The sequence below is a fragment of the Neomonachus schauinslandi genome, chromosome 15 (assembly GCF_002201575.2).
Source record: "Neomonachus schauinslandi chromosome 15, ASM220157v2, whole genome shotgun sequence".
Lineage (NCBI taxonomy): Eukaryota > Metazoa > Chordata > Mammalia > Carnivora > Phocidae > Neomonachus > Neomonachus schauinslandi.
This window is the reverse complement of record NC_058417.1, coordinates 24,858,091-24,874,990: the sequence shown is the minus strand read 5'-3', so window position 1 is coordinate 24,874,990 and position 16,900 is coordinate 24,858,091. Positions and strand designations below refer to the sequence as shown.

Here is a 16,900-nt window from a genome sequence, read left to right as displayed (position 1 = left end):
TCTCTCTGTCAAATAAATAAATAAAATATCTTTAAAAAAAAAAAAAAGAATTCAACAATAAGAAAATAAACAACTTGGGCTAAAGACCTGACAGATATCTTACTAAAGAAGAATACAGATGGCAAATAAGTGTATGAAAAGATGCTCCTCTACATCATATGTTATTAGGGAAAAACAAATTAAAATGAGATACCATTACACAGCTAGATTCTAGAATGGCCAAAATCCAAAACACTGACAACATCAAATGCTGACAAGGATGTGGAACAATCCACATATATTAAGGAAATACATGGGAACTCTCCAAACTTTCCATTCAATCTTTCTGTAAATCCTAAACTGCTTTTAAAAAATAAAATCTAGGAAGAAAGAGAGAGAGAGAGATGAAGGAAGGAAGGAAGGAAGGAAGGAAGGAAGGAAGGAAGGAAAGGAAGGAAAGGAAGGAAAGGAAGGAAAGGAAGGAAAGGAAGGAATGGAAGGCAAGGAAGGAAAGGAAGGAAAGGAAGGAAAGGAAGGAAAGGAAGGAAAGGAAGGAAGGAAAAAGAAAGAAAGAAAGAAAAAAGTAAGTCAGTCAGTCTAGAGGCACCTGGCTGGCTCAGTCAGTAGAGAATGCGACTCTTGAACTTGGGGTCACGAGTTCAAGCCCCATGTTGGGTGTGGAGCCTACTTAAGAAAAAATAAAATAAAATGAAAATTTAATATATATATATATACATACATATTTGGGGCACCTGGGTGGCTCAGTCAGTTGAGCGTCCATCTCTTGGTTTTGGCTCAGGTTGTGATCTCATAGGTTGTGGGACTGAGCCCTGTGTCAGGTGCCAGGCTCAGCAGGGAGTCTGCTTGAAGATTCTCTCCCTCTGTCCCTCCCCCTACTCATGCACACTCTCTCTCTCTAAAATAAATAAATCTTAAATATATATATATTCTATTTTTTAATATTTAAATAAATAACTACAATTTTTCATAAATCCACTGTTTTTGAGAAACCACCATACCACTTTCCACAGCCGCTACACTATTTAGTGGCTCTGCTTAAACACATGGGTTCCAATTTTTCCATATCCTCACCAACACTTGCTATGTTTTATTTTGTTTTTTAATAATAGCCATCCTAATGGGTATGAAGTGGTATCTCATCATGTGTTTCTTTTTTTTTTAAGAATTTATTTATTTGAGAGAGAGAGAGAGAGAGATGGCGAGAGAGCATGAGGAGGGGGGAGGAGGGGAGGGAGAAGCAGACTTCTTGCTGGGCAGGGAGCCCAATGTGAGGCTCAATCCCAGGACCCTGAGATCATGACCTGAGCCATAGGCAGATGCTTAATTGACTGAGTCACCCAGGCGTCCCTCATCATGGTTTTGATTTGTATTTCCCTAATGATGAGGTTAAACATCTTTTCACGTGCTTATGGGGCCTTTTTTTTTTTTTTGATGTAGTGTTCCATTATTCATTGTTTGCGTATAACACCCAGTACTCCATTCAATACGTGCCCTCTTTAATACCCATCACCAGGCTAGCTCATCCCCCCCTCCCCTCTAGAACCCTCAGTTTGTTTCTCAGAGTCCATAGTCTCTCATGGTTCATCTCCCCCTCTGATTTCCCCCCCTTCATTTTTCCCTTCCTACTATCTTCTTTTTTTTTCTTTTTATTAACATATAATGTATTATTTGTTTCAGAGGTACAGGTCTGTGATTCAACAGCCTTACACAATTCACAGCACTCACCATAGCACATACCCTCCCCAATGTCTATCACCCAGCTGCCCCATCCCTCCCACCCCCCACCACTCCAGCAACCCTCAGTTTGTTTCCTGAGATTAAGAATTCCTCATATCAGTGAAATCATTTGATACATGTCTTTCTCTGATTGACTTATTTCACTTAGCATAATACCCTCCAGTTCCATCCACGTCGTTGCAAATGGCAAGATTTCGGGGGGTTTTTTGATGGCTGCATAATATTCCATTTTATACACACACACACACACACACACACACCACATCTTCTTTATCCATTCATCTGCTGGATGGACATCTTGGCTCTTTCCACAGTTTGGCTATTGTGGACACTGCTGCTATAAACACTGGGGTGCACATACCCCTTCGGATCACTACATTTGTATCTTTGGGATAAATACCCAGTAGTGCAATTGCTGGGTTGTACGGTAGCTCTATTTTCAACTTTTTGAGGAACCTCCATACTGTTTTCCAGAGTGGCTGCACCAGCTTGCAGTATGGGGCCATTTTTATACCTTCTTTGGAGAAGTGTCTATTCAAGTCATGTGACCATTTTTAAATAAAGTTTTTTGTTGTTGTTTTAAGATTTTTATACATGTGAAATGGTATATTACTTGAAGGTAGGCTGCGATGAATTAAAGATACATACTATAAATCCTAAAGAACCAATAAAAAGAAAACAAAGAAACATAATTAATAGACACAACAAAGGAAGGAGATAAAGTGGAGTTATAAAAATAGTCCAAAAGAGGGCACCTGGGTGGCTCAGTAGGTTAAGAGTCTGCCTTCGGCTCGGGTCATGATCCCAGGGTCCTGGGATCGAGTCCTGCATCAGGATCCCTGCTCAGCAGGGGGTCTGCTTCTACCTCTCCCTCTGCCTGCCGCTCTGCCTACTTGTGCTAGCTCTCTGTCAAATAAATAAATAAAATCTTTTTTAAAAAAATAGTCCAAAAGAAGACAGAGAAGTAGGAAAAGGTAACAATGAGCACATAGGAAAAAGAGAAAACAGTGAAATGACAGAAAAATCAATTCCCATTAACACACACATTAAATGTAAATGGTCTAAAGACATAATTAAAAGACAATGAAGTACTGGATAAAAAAGTAAGACCCAATTATATGCTGCCCACATAAATGCATTTTACATATAAAGAAAACCAAAGATTCAAAGTAAAGAGATCACAAAAAAATGTATCATGCCAACACAAGTCTAAAGAAAGCAAAAGTGTCTAAAATAATAACAGAAAAAATAGGTTTCAGGGCAAGGAACATAACCAGGAAGTTCAGTAACAACAAACTGATCAATTCATGAAGAGGACTTTACCATCCTGTTTTTTTTTTTTTTAATTTGACAGAGAGAGAGACAGCGAAAGCAGGAATACAAGCAGGGGTAGTGGGAGAGGGAGAAGTAGGCTTCCCACGGAGCAGGGAACCCGATGCAGGGCTCGATCCCAGGACCCTGGGATCATAACCTGAGCCAAAGGCAGACACTTAACGACTGAGCCACCCAGGCGCCCCCTACCATCCTAAATTTTTTGCTCTCAATAACAGAATGGCAAAATATACAAAGCAAAAACTGATAAAATTAGAAGAATACCCAATTATTATGAAAGATTTCAACAACCCTTTCTCCATAACTGACAGAATAAGCAGAAAGACAACTCTAAGGATAGAGATGAATGAAACAAAGGCCATACTCTGGGCCATAACACAACTCTCAAAACACTAACAGATTCGGAATCATATAAACTATGTCTTCTCATGACAATGGGATTAAATTAGAAATTAGTAACAGAAAGACATTAGGAAAATCTCTCAAATTTTAAAATGAAACAACATCCTTTTAAATAATTCATAGGTCAATGACAAAAATCACAGGGTAACCTAGAAAATGTGTTGAACTGAAAGAAAGAGGAAACACAGCAATCACAAATTATTTTTAAAAACTCAGTAAACTGGAAATTAAAAATGAATTTAAAAATTAAAATATAGACACTTTTGAATATTAAAAATGTTTGCTCTTGAAAAGCCTGAATGTACACTCTGTAGGAGGATGTTGCTAATGGAAGAGGATATACATGTGTGGGGTATAAGAGAAATCTCTGTACCTTCTGCTCAATTTTGCTGTGAACCTAAATATGCTCCAAAAAGTAGCCTATTTTTAAAAATCCCATTAAGGCAAGTCACATAAAGGGACAAAATTTTTGTACATATTTTCCATGTATCTAAAAAAGGACTTGTAGGGGCGCTTGGGTGGCTCAGTTGGTTAAGCGACTGCCTTCGGCTCAGGTCATGATCCTGGAGTCCTGGGATCGAGTCCCGCATCGGGCTCCCTGCTCAGTGGGGAGTCTGCTTCTCCCTCTGACCCTCCCCCATCTCATGCTCTCTCTCTCATTCTCTCTCTCTCTCAAATAAAAAAAATCTTAGGGCGCCTGGGTGGCTCAGTCGTTAAGCGTCTGCCTTCGGCTCAGGTCATGATCTCAGGGTCCTGGGATCGAGTCCCGCATCGGGCTCCCTGCTCCTTGGGAGCCTGCTTCTCCCTCTGCCTCTCTCTCTCTCTCTCTGTCTCTCATGAATAAATAAATAAAATCTTTAAAAAAAAAAATCTTAAAAAAATCTTTTAAAAAAGATAAAAAAGGACTTGTAATCTAGACTATATACAGTACTCTTACAACTAAATAATAACTAAACAATAAAATTCTATTAAAACATGGCAATAAATTTCAATAGTTATAAAAAACAACAAAAGGGCAAATGTGCACAAGAATGATCAATATCAATAGTCATTTGGGTAATTGGAACATTGTTGGTGGGAATGCAAAACAGCACAGCCACTTTGAAAAACAGCTGGGCAGTTTCTTTCAAAAGTAAACACTTACTGTATGACCTAGTAATCTCACTCCTAAATACTCACCCAAGAGAAATTAAAACATGTGTCTCCAAGCAACTACTCAGAGAAGCTTTATGCATGAGGGAAAACTGAAAACAATCCAAATGTCCATTCACTGGTGAAGGAAAAACTATAGTATATCTGGACAATGGAATACCACTCAGGTTTTTGTTTTGTTTTGTTTTGTTTTTAAAGGGAATGAACAGGGGCACCTGTATGGCTCAGTTGGTTAAGCATCTGCCTTCAGCTCAGGTCATGATCCCAGGGTCCTGGGATCGAGGCCCGCATCGGGCTCCCTGCTCACGGGAAGCCTGCTTCTCCCTCTCCCACTCCCCCTGCTTGTGTTCCCTCTCTCACTGTGTTTTTTAAAAATATATACATATTTTTTTAAAGGGAATGAACAACTGAAATACACAACAACACAGATGCTTCTCCAAAGTATTATGTGAAGTGAAAGAAGCCAAGCACATATAAATGTTACATATTCCATTTTTTCAAATTCTAGAAAGGCAGAAACAACAATGACATAAATTATGTTAGTCATTGCTGGTGCTCCAGGTGTGGGGAGGTAAGGGGCACAGGACGACTTTTGTTTTAAACAACTTCATTAAAATATAATTCACAAAAATAAGTTTCACCAATTTAATGTATACAATTCAATGGTTTCTAGTATATTTACAGAGTTGTGCAACCATCACCACAATTAATTATAGAACATTTTCATCACCCCCAAAAAGAAATTGTGTACATAAGCAGTCATTCCCCAAATTTTCATAATCTCTCAATTCTAGGCAACCAATAATGTGCTTTCTGTATCTATGGATTTGCCTATTCTGGATAGTTCATATGAATGGAATCAACAACTTACAGCCTTTTGCAGCTGCTTTCTTTTATTTAGCAAGATGTTTCCAAGGTTCCTGTTGTAGCATTTATCACAACTTCATTTATTCATGGCCAAATAATATTCCATTGTATGGTTATACCACATTTTCTTTATCAGTTGGTAGATACTTGGGTTGTTTCCACTTTCTGGCTATTATGAATAGCACTGCTATAAATATTCACATACAAATTTCTGTGTAGACATATGTTTTCATTTTTATTGGTTACATGCCTAGGAGTAGAATTGCTGGGTCAATGGTAACTCCATATTTAATATTTTAAGGAATTGCCAAGCTGTTTTCCAGTGGTTGTACTATCTTAACATTCTCATAAATAACATATAAGAGTTCCAATTAGTCCACATCCTTATCAACATTTGTTATTATCTCTCTTCGTACACAGCCATTTTAGTGGGTATGAATCAGAAAAGGGGACTTTTTACAGGGATAGAAACACTCTGGGGGCGCCTGGGTGGCTCAGTCGTTAAGCGTCTGCCTTCGGCTCAGGTCATGATCCCAGGGTCCTGGGATCGAGCCCCGCATCGGGCTCCCTGCTCCACGGGGAGCCTGCTTCTCCCTCTCCCACTCCCACTGCTTGTGTTCCCTCTCTCGTGTATCTCTCTCTGTCAAATAAATAAAATCTTTAAAAAAAAAAGAAACGGGCGCCTGGGTGGCTCAGTCGGTTGAGCGACTGCCTTCGGCTCGGGTCATGATCCCGGGGTCCTGGGATCGAGTCCCGCGTCGGGCTCCCCGCTCTGCAGGGAGCCTGCTTCTCCCTCTCCCACTCCCCCTGCTTGTGTTCCCTCTCTCGCTGTGTCTCTCTGTCAAATAAATAATAAAAATAAAATCTTTAAAAAAAAAAAAGAAACATTCTGTATTTTGATTGTGGTGGTAGTTACATAACTGCATCCATCTGACAAAACTAAAATTATATACCTAAAATTCATGAGTTTCATTTTATGTAAATTATTTCTCAAAAAAGATTAATTTTCTGGGGCACCTGGGTGGCTCAGTTGGTTAAGCGTCTGCCTTCGGCTCAGGTCATGATCCCAGGGTCCTGGGATGGAGCCCCACATCAGGCTCCCTGCTCTGGGGGGAATCTGCTTCTCCCTCTCCCTCTGCCCCTCCCCCGCTCATGCTCTCTCTCGCATGCTCTCTCTCAAATAAATAAAATCTTTAAAATAAATAAAATCTTTAAAAGAAAAGATGAATTTTTAAAGGCTTACTTTACAATAACGATACTTAGAAAATTATGAGTTTTCATTTTCACACCTAGGAATGTGTTATGATAAATGAACATAGATTTCTAAGACCACAACTTGTCCAATTCACTAAGACACCCACTTCTTCTTTACAATTCTACAGTAAAAACCATTTAAGCTGTACTGATAATCATCAGCATCTCCATTACAAGTCTGTTTATTTGGGTCAGAATCATTAAGCTCACATGTAATTTAGTTGCTTCGTGTTACACCTTTGTTTTTATCTGATTCAAGATATCCGTCACCAACCCTTTTGATGTACTTTCAGGAGTTTATACCAAGTCCTGTAAAAGGGAACCAACATTTCTTTTCAACAGCTGATTTAATTTAAGGTGAATGTAACTTGAATAGACTACAGCTGTTTTTGTGACATACTCTATCCTGACAGCTTAAAATTTTAAATGTAGTTATATTGGATAATGGCTTTTCTATATATTGGTCCCCATACTGACTATTTTAATTACTCTTCACCCTTAGACTAAACAACCAAGGACTGCAAATACAATGAAGACACTAAGACAACTGAAGATACTTTAGACTTTCAAAATGGAAGAAAATACAGAGAAATAGAGCTAGCTACTTTTTACATATTTCAATGAATACACAACAGTTTGATTTCTTCCGTAAGAGACGAAGCCTAGAGGGCGCCTGGGTGGCTCAGTCGGTTGAGCGACTGCCTTCGTCTCAGGTCATGATCCTGGAGTCCCGGGATCGAGTCCCGCATCGGGCTCCCTGCTCAGCGGGGGGTCTGCTTCTCCCTCTGACCCTCCCCCCTCTCATGCTCTCTCTATCTCATTCTCTCTCTCAAATAATAAATAAATAAAATCTTTAAAAAAAAAAAAAAAAAAAAAAGAGACGAAGCCTAGAAACACCTAGATCTGGTAAACATGTTTCTCTGTAATCATGGAGACAGTGAGGCCTAATGATTAAGAGGCCAAGCTTTAAAGTTCAAATTCCAGTTCTACCACCCATCAGCTATATGTCTTTATGCCAGCCAATTACCCTCTTTGAGCTTTAAGTCTCCTTACCTATCAAACCAGGTAATGGTACTCACCTTGGCAGACTAGCAGTAAAGTGATGATAATGTATATAATCAACCTAGAATTTCATCTGAAAAATATCAAGCATTATTATTCACTTCATTTATAAATTTACTTCCTTTCTTTTCTGTTCAGTACACTTCCCTCTCACTACAGCCCTCATAGGAAAAGCCCTTAATTGCAGGGTTCAAATGGGTATAAACCGAGAATACTCTTAGATCAATGTCTCAAATTCAATACCATGAGATCACAAAACTAAAAAACTAAAAAAGTAGCACTTCTAAAACAGGTATTCTCTCCTGGAACCAAAAACATTAAAGAAATTTAAGAGGAACAGAATGTATGTTTCCAGTCATAATTTACCTAAATCACAGGCTTTGCAAAATTTTGTAAAAACCTAAATGATTCCAAGTAGTAAAAGCCCCAATGATAAAGAGGTGTTATTAAAAAAAAAAAAAAATACACAAGGCAAACTGAGAAGTAATTAGAGCAGAAAACATTAGGGAGGCCCTAAATCTCATAATTTGGCCATTTAAAATGTCAATAAGCGGGCGCCTGGGTGGCTCAGATGGTTAAGCGTCTGCCTTTGGCTCAGGTCATGATCCCAGGGTCCTGGGATCGAGTCCCACATCAGGCTCCCTGCTCCTTGGGAGCCTGCTTCTCCCTCTGCCTCTCTCTCTCTCTCTGTCTCTGTCTCTCATGAATAAATAAATAAAAAATCTTAAAAAAAATAAAATAAAATGTCAATAAGCCTGTTTCCTCTGCAAAATACTGGTGATGACTATAAGCAAATGTCAGTTGGCCTACTTTTGGAAGGTTGCTGGTGTCTTGGCTGAACAGACTGTGTGTGTGTGTGTGTGTGCGCGTGTGTGTGTTTACAGGATTTACTTAACATTAGAACTTTACAGAAAAAAAAAATTACAATAAACCCTTCTGGAGAAGTTAATCAAAATCTCTGAATTCACACAGCTGAAAAATCAAACAGCTCTTCTTTGAATGTGATAAAAACCACATTTACGTCATTTGAAAAGGATGAAACTGGTAGTTGTACCTTATGAAAAATAATGAAAACTCGACACCTGGAAGCATGTGAAAATTTACAAAAATAAGCAAATGAAAAAAAAAGTTTAACAACTCTAGAATTATTCTGCTCATGTTTGTTTCTAGAAAAATAATTGTAACCATTCATATCATAAAAAAATAGCAACAACTGGTATTCTTGACTGCATGGGTGGGCTGTTTATAATATTATAAGTTTCAGAAACTACTTGGCATTTACACTCCAGTAGGAAAAAATGGGTTGGATCTTAGGGGTTTTTCTTAAACCTTTTTTTTTTAATTTTATTATTATGTTAATCACCATACATTATATCAGTTTTTTGTTGTTTTTTTTTTTTAAAGATTTTATTTATTTATTTGACAGAGAAAGACACAGCGAGAGAGGGAACACAAACGGGGAGTGGGAGAGGGAGAAGCAGACTCCCCGCCGAGCAGGGAGCCCGATGCGGGACTCGATCCCGGGACTCCAGGATCATGACCTGAGCCGAAGGCAGTCGCCCAACCGACTGAGCCACCCAGGCGCCCACATCATTAGTTTTTGATGTAGTATTCCATGATTCATTATTTGCATATAATACCCAGTGCTCCATGCAGTATGTGCCCTCTTTAATACCCACCACCAGGCTTACTTTAAGATATTAAATTGTAAATTCCTTATTTAACAGGATGATAAATAATAGTACCTTTCTAGCAATAAGTAATAATAGAAATAATCTAGAAGAAATAAGCCAAGCTGGCTACCATTGTGGATGAGTACCAGAAATTAGGCTTGGAGACATTTAGGAAACTTTATCTCCAGAGTCCTTTTCTAGGACTAAGATCCTAGCTTATAAGAATTAGTTCTAAGACATTCTTAAATGAAGAAAATTCAGGTACTCAGTGCACTGGACTCCTAAGGATAATGAATAAGATTGAATCTGCATTTCTAAGAAATCTGATTCAAGTCTGAGACCAAAATGATCATCTTTCTCCATAACCAATAACAAAACAGCATGAGTATAAGGCTAATATAACTCCTAAATGAATTACAAGCTCTATTAGAGTTAAAAACAGCATTATTCATTTGGTCACTGATAAATGATAAAAATACTTTATACAAAAGCAGAGTTCTGGTTTCTCTTCTGTCAAATACAGAATAAATTCATTTTGGGTCACTACTCATATTCCATATAATCAAGCAAGGCACTGCATCGGATGAGGTGATTAGTAAATTACTGTTCCCGTGATTCCAAAGAAATACACTGTAGTATGGGAAAGACCATAATAAAAGAGAAATTTCCAAAAAAAACCTATGAAAATCAGAGGTTGGCAAGGAAAAATCAAGAAAATATAAAAAGAAAACAAATAACAAAAAATTAAATTCAACTTTAAAGGACAGTCATGATTTAAAGTTAGACATGGCTATAAAATATGCAAAGATTTTCTTTGTGTGGAACTAAAGACATATAACATAAAATCTGATAGATTTCACCAAATAACATGACAAATAGCAAACTATACATGAAGTATATAGGATACATATCCATAATAATATATCACTAATAATAATAAAGAGTTCAATCAATAAGAGCAAAGAGTACAAACAAGCATGGTATTAATTAGAATAAACAGCAAAAACATGAACATTTTCCAACATTTTGGTTCTAAAAAGGTATAGGTTCGGGGTGCCTGGGTGGCTCACTTGTTAAGCGTCTGCCTTCAGCTCAGGTCATGATCCCAGGGTCCTGGGATCGAGCCCCACATTGGGCTCCCTGCTGTACGGGAAGCCTGCTTCTCCCACTCCCACTCCGCCTGCTTGTGTTCCCTCTCATGCTGTGTCTCTCTTTGTCAAATAAATAAATAAAATCTTTAAAAATAAATAAATAAAAAGGTATAGGTTCATTAAGAAAGTAATCGATTATTGATAGTGACCATGAAGAAGTAGGAAACCATAAACTATGCTGACACAAGTAAATGCCCATTTATACTATATTTAATGATGATCTTCTGTGGAATAAGATGCCATCCAAATCCTTCAGATTTTCATTTTTAATTAAAGGACAGACCTTCCACAGGAATACCTACAGAAAGGGAACTTGCTTTTCTTCTAGGTCATAATTTTCAAAAGATTACACCATTTAGCAAATTTCAACAAATATTTATTAATACCTTGTATCAAGTACTTGGTGAGGCACTAAAGATATGAAGACAGACTACAAACCTAGCAAGACGTATGGGGCCCTCAGCTGGCTCAGTCGGTGGAGCATACGACTCGATCTCAGGGTTGTGAGTTTGAGCCCCACATTGGGTGTAGTGATTACTTAAAAATAATAAAATCTTCTTAAAAAAATCTAGCAAGAGGTAAATGAGCAACTAAAAAAAAGAAACAGGGGCACCTGGGTGGCTCAGTCGTTAAGCGTCTGCCTTCGGCTCAGGTCATGATCCCAGGGTCCTGGGATCGAGCCCCGCATCGGGCTCTCTGCTCAGCAGAAAGCCTGCTTCTCCCTCTCCCACTCCCCCTGCTTGTGTTCCCTCTCTCGCTGTGTCTCTGTCAAAAAATAAATAAAATCTTTAAAAGATAATAATAATAAAATTAAATTAAAAAAAAGAAAGAAAGAAAAAAGTCAGTAAGTCCTGGGGCACCTGGGTGGTGGAGTTGATTCAGCATCCGACTCTTGGTTTCGGCTTGCCTGGGTCATGATCTCAGGGTCATGAGATCGAGCCCCCACCAATGTGGGCCCCAAGTCAGCTTCATGCTCTGTGTAGAGTTTGCTTGAGATTCTCTCTCCCTCTCCCTCTGCCCCTTCTCCCTGCACACACACACTCTCTCTCTCCCCCTCTAAAATAAATAAATAAATCTTAAAAAAAAAAAAAAGAAAGAAAACAGTAAGTCCTATGAGAGCACATACTATTAACACTGATTTTGGAGCAAAAAGGGTTAGAAGGACATGAGAATTCTAGAAAAGGAAATAGCAATGAAATGACCTTAAAGAGGATGGATCATTTGAGGAAATGAAAGTTCAGTAGAACTATCACAGAGGAGTACTATTAGGGTAAGGAAGGGGAAGATGGGGGGACACTGGTTAAGGATGACTGAAAATGATGCTGGAAAAACACACAGTGAGGGGATCAGTTCACAAAAGATCTAATGCACCTGGTATGCAACAGCTATACTAAATTTACTTATTAATTTTAACAGTTTATAGATTCTTTTGTATTTTCCATATACACAAATTATCAATGAATAAAGACAATTTTACATCCTTCATTCTAATATTTACACCTTTTATTTATTTTTCTTGCCTTATTGTAATGGCTAGGACCTGCACTGAAAGATAAATAGAAGTTATGGTAGAAGCCATCCCAAACTCAACAGGAAAGTAATGTATCACTACTGAGTATGATGTTAGCTATTATTATACTGAGAATGTTTCTTTCTATCCTAATTTGCTGAAAGTTTTTTAAGATTTTATTTATTTAGAGAGAGCTAAGAGAGGGAGAGGTAGAGGGAGAGAGAGAATCTCAAGCAGACTCTGTGCTGAGCAAGGAGCCTAATGCAGAGCTCAATCTCACAACCCTAGATCATGACCTGAGCTGAAATCAAGAGTCAGACAACCGACTAAGCCACCCAAGCACCCTGCTGAAAGTTTTTTTAATCATAAATACTACCAAATTTTATCAAAGGTTTTTTCCACTTCTAATAAAATGATCATATGGATTTTCTTTGTTTTATTAATTTGAATTACACTGATTGATTTTCAAATGTTAACCAGCCTTGTATTTCTGAAATATCCCTTACTTGGTCATGATATATAATTCTTTTTATATATCACTGGATTCTATTTGGTAATATTTATATGTAAATTACACCAAGAAAGAAAGAAAAGAGAGAGGGAGAGGAAGAGGGGAGCAGGCTGAGAGAGAGAGTGAGGTGTTGGGTATGAGAAGGTCAGATTAAGAAAAACGTGATAATAGAAAGAATTATTCAATAGAAGCATTAGTAATCCACATTGAGACAATCTCCCAAAAAGGACATGAAAGGAATTATTTTTCTTAATTAATCATTAATCATTCTGGGGGGGGTCTAAGAGCCAAATCATATAAGTACCAGAAAAAGAGAACAAAGAAAACTTAGAAGAAATCATCAAAAAATTAAGAAATTTTCTCAAAACTACACTACTTGCAAGGGCGCCTGGGTGGCTCAGTCGTTAAGCGTCTGCCTTTGGCTCAGGTCATGATCCCAGGGTCCTGGGATTGAGCCCCACATAGGGCTCTCTGCTCAGCAGGAAGCCTGCTTCTCCCTCTCCCACTCCCCCTGCTTTGTTCCCTCTCTTGCTGTGTGTGTCTCTCTCTCTCTGTCAAATAAATAAATAAAAATCTTTAAAAAAAAAAAAAAAACTACACTACTTGCATTCTCACATTGAAGGGGCCCAGGACAATGTATGAACTAATAAACAACAATGTAAAGTTTCAGAACACTAGGAACAAAGACCAACATTCTACTAACTCCCAGAGAGGAAAAACAAGCCATAGAACAAAGAAAAAGGTATCAAAATAGCTTCAGACTCTTCAATCATAACACTAGATCAATGCCTTCAAAATTCTCAAATAACATCATTTACAAACAAGTATTTGTTACCCAGCCAAATTATCAAACAAAAATTAAGAAAGAATAAAGACATCTTCAGACAAACAAAATTTACCACACATCCTTTTTCAGAAAGCTACTAAAAGACTTACTCCATCAAAATGATCACACAAAGCAAATTGGGTAAAAGAGAGGGATGGGGTGTTCTATTTTCCATTACAAATTTTATGTTATCAGTCACATGTAGGACTTCAGTAAAAACAAATCTAAAAAATTAATCAGATACAACAAAAGTGACATATATGTAACTTTTGAATAAAAGAATATTTAGCTATGTGAAATATTTCAAATCTAATATTTTTAGAAGTATATTATAGTAGAGAGAAATCTTTTTTAATTAGACAAAATAAATTAAATATACTCAAATTCTACTAGTAATATTAACTTTTATAGCTTTATACTCTCTCATGAGGTATTTCTGCCCAAAGTAAAAGCTGAGAAAAGTTGAACATTAATAAATGGCATAAACAAAAGAGCTTCATAAATGAACTGAAGGGAGAAAAATTGGCCTCTGTGAATCACATACAAAAGAAACAAAGACATAGCAAAGTCTTTTAATAAAAAAGTTGTTCTTGAATCCAACCATCCAAAGAGAAAGCTGGTTATTCCATAAACCTTCTGGAAAAAGATGTTCCACAATCTTCCTCCTTAAAGGATTTCACCAAAACTCAAATGCAACAAAAAACAGAGCAAGAGAGAGTGAGAGAGAGCGAAGGAGAGACAGCTGGACTTTGGATATACCATATAGTCCAATAACAAGGAGAAAAGTCTCTACATGACTGCAGGACGTTATTGCCTTGTTACCTTCACCCTTCCATTTCAATTAAGCAGACTTAACCACTAAAATAATCCCTGACATTACTTATGCATATGGTTAGTGCATAATGCACATGGTAGTAAGTTTTAACAAACAGCATTCTTACCAATTTAGAGAATTAACTGCTCAGTGAAGGAAGATTACCCAACTTCTGGAAAAACTTTAAAATATAATAGAATTAAAATATTTTAAGATCCTCTTTTTTAAAAGATTTTAAAGTATGCAAAAAAGATCTAATTGACAGTGTTTTTATTGCTCGTGCAAAAAAAACATTACTGAGTGAACACAGGCAAGTTAATGAGAAAACACAACAGAAAGCTCAGATCATTAAAGAGCCAGGAGTTATTCAGGGACCCAAATAGCAGGTTTAATTTAAACATTTATTTGATTTTTTTTAAATAAAAACAAAACATACGTAATATTTAAATACAACATTAAGCATTAAGAAGTATTCATTTTTAAAGCAGAGATCGAAGGTCAAAAGCCCAATACTGTACTTCTGACATCACTGGAAATGCAGACAGCAGACTCCTCTATGAGCGAGATAATGGTGAAAACCAAGCTCTCCAAGGCGAAGAGCAAAGACATGAGAACAACAGAGACTTGGGGAATACCCACAGAAGAAAGCTAAGCCAGAAACATAACAAAAGCAGCACAGTCAGCAAGGAAGGGATCTGGGAAGAGTAATGCCAAGCAAACCAAGAGAGAAGAAGGCTTCAAGAAAGAGCCAGCAAAGTCAAAGGCTAAATCGAGATCAAAGAGGATGAAGATAAATCAAAACCACAGTAGAATGTGAATGGCCATATTGAACTGGTTAAGATTACCTATTTCCATCTCAACTGACAGAACAAGAGTTTTATCTTGTGGGGAGGAAGGGAAGGGCATGGACACTTGGAGGAAAATAGACTCTAGTTATCATTCTTGCTGTCGGTAGTCCAGGACCAATAAAAGAGAAACTCCTGAATGATTTGTTTCTTCTTAAGGGCTACACTCACCAAACTGTGGAGCAGGCAAGATTCTAGCCGCTCGAATGGGGCCATGTCGGACAGAAAAGAGCTCCTGTGCTTCCCCACTGATCTGCATGAGAAGACAAAAAATTTCAGTAAATGAAAATGCAGGTCAGAACATGATTATAAGAAAATAAGATCTCCTAAATTTTGTCACAATTTTTCGTCTGAAATATAAGATATGCACACATGCACACAGACACACACATTTATGGTTGTTCATACACATTAAGTAATATTCATGTTTAAATTACCACAAATAGAGCACACACTTGATATAAATAGGAAAATGAATGATCTGTTCTTAAAATCTATAATTCTTATCTTTAATAAACTACTCTGCTCAGTTCCTGCATGATTGCCTTTCATTTAAGAGCAAAGCAACTATGATTTTTAAAATTAGTATGAAGTTTTCCATGTAAGAAAAAGGTAAATATTCTTAGTATTCTGAAAAGCAGAACTTAAATGTGGTACTAACTTTCGTAAATATGTTGTAAATGAGAAAAAGCGAAACATATTGCAAAGAACACTGCGGTAAATGTGAATAACCTGTGTACCCTGTCAGGGTCCTGCAACTACCTACCTGTTAACCACCTTGAATAAATGATTTAACATCTATAAACCTGTATTTTTTTTCTTTTTAAAATATATTTTGAATGAAAATTGTATTTATTTAAGGTGTATGACATGATGATTTAACATACATACATGATAAAATGATCACTGCAGCCATCTCCTCAGTTACCTTGTTTGTATGATGAGAGCACCAGTTTTCCAGTATTCAATACAGTGTTATTAACTACAGCCATCATGCATGAACATTAGATCCCTAGACCTACTCATCCCACATAACTGCAACTCTGTACCCTGTGACCAACATCTCCCCACTTCCCCCACCTCCCCTCAGCCTGTATTCTTTTTGTTTTGTTTTGTTTTGTTATTCTTATGTTAATCCCCATACATTACATCATTAGTTTTAGATGTAGTGTTCCATGATTCATTGTTTGTGCATAACACCCAGTGCTCCATGCAGAATGTGCCCTCCTCAATACCCACCACCAGGCTAACCCATGCTCCCACCCCCCTCCCCTCTAGAACCCTCAGTTTGTTTTTCAGAGTCCATCGTCTCTCATGGTTCGTCTACCCCTCCAATTTCCCCCGCTTCATTCTTCCCCTCCTGCTACCTTCTTCTTCTTCTTTTTTTTTTTTCCTTAACCCTCAGCCTGTATTCTTTTGCATTTATAAACTGAAAAGGTAAAGGAGCTAAAGGACCTCAAAGATACTTGTAATTTCAATATTCTTTTTTTTTAAGATTTTATTTATTTATTTGACAGAAAGAAACACAGCGAGAGAGGGAACACAAGCAGGGGGAGTGGGAGAGGGAGAAGCAGGCTTCCTGCCAAGCAGGGAGCCCAATGCGGGGCTCGATCCCAGGTCCTGGAGATCATGACCTGAGCTGAAGGCAGCCACTTAAGTGACTGAGCTACCCAGGCGCCCCAATTTCAGTATTCTATGAACTACAAAAGTAATATGTAAGCATCCTTAAATGTCATCATTTTTATTATACACCCAGATCAAACA

The 16,900-nt window shown here is 37.6% G+C and overlaps 1 protein-coding gene across 1 annotated transcript in view; it reads right to left on the bottom strand.

The window, feature by feature from the left end:
• The window catches only part of BCAS3 (BCAS3 microtubule associated cell migration factor), a 602,596-nt gene that overhangs the window by 535,823 nt on the left and 49,873 nt on the right, over nt 1–16,900 (bottom strand). The window contains exon 6 of the mRNA XM_044921944.1: nt 15,308–15,389. Coding sequence (XP_044777879.1) covers nt 15,308–15,389 — 82 coding nt within the window. The remainder of the gene's footprint in view (nt 1–15,307; nt 15,390–16,900) is intronic.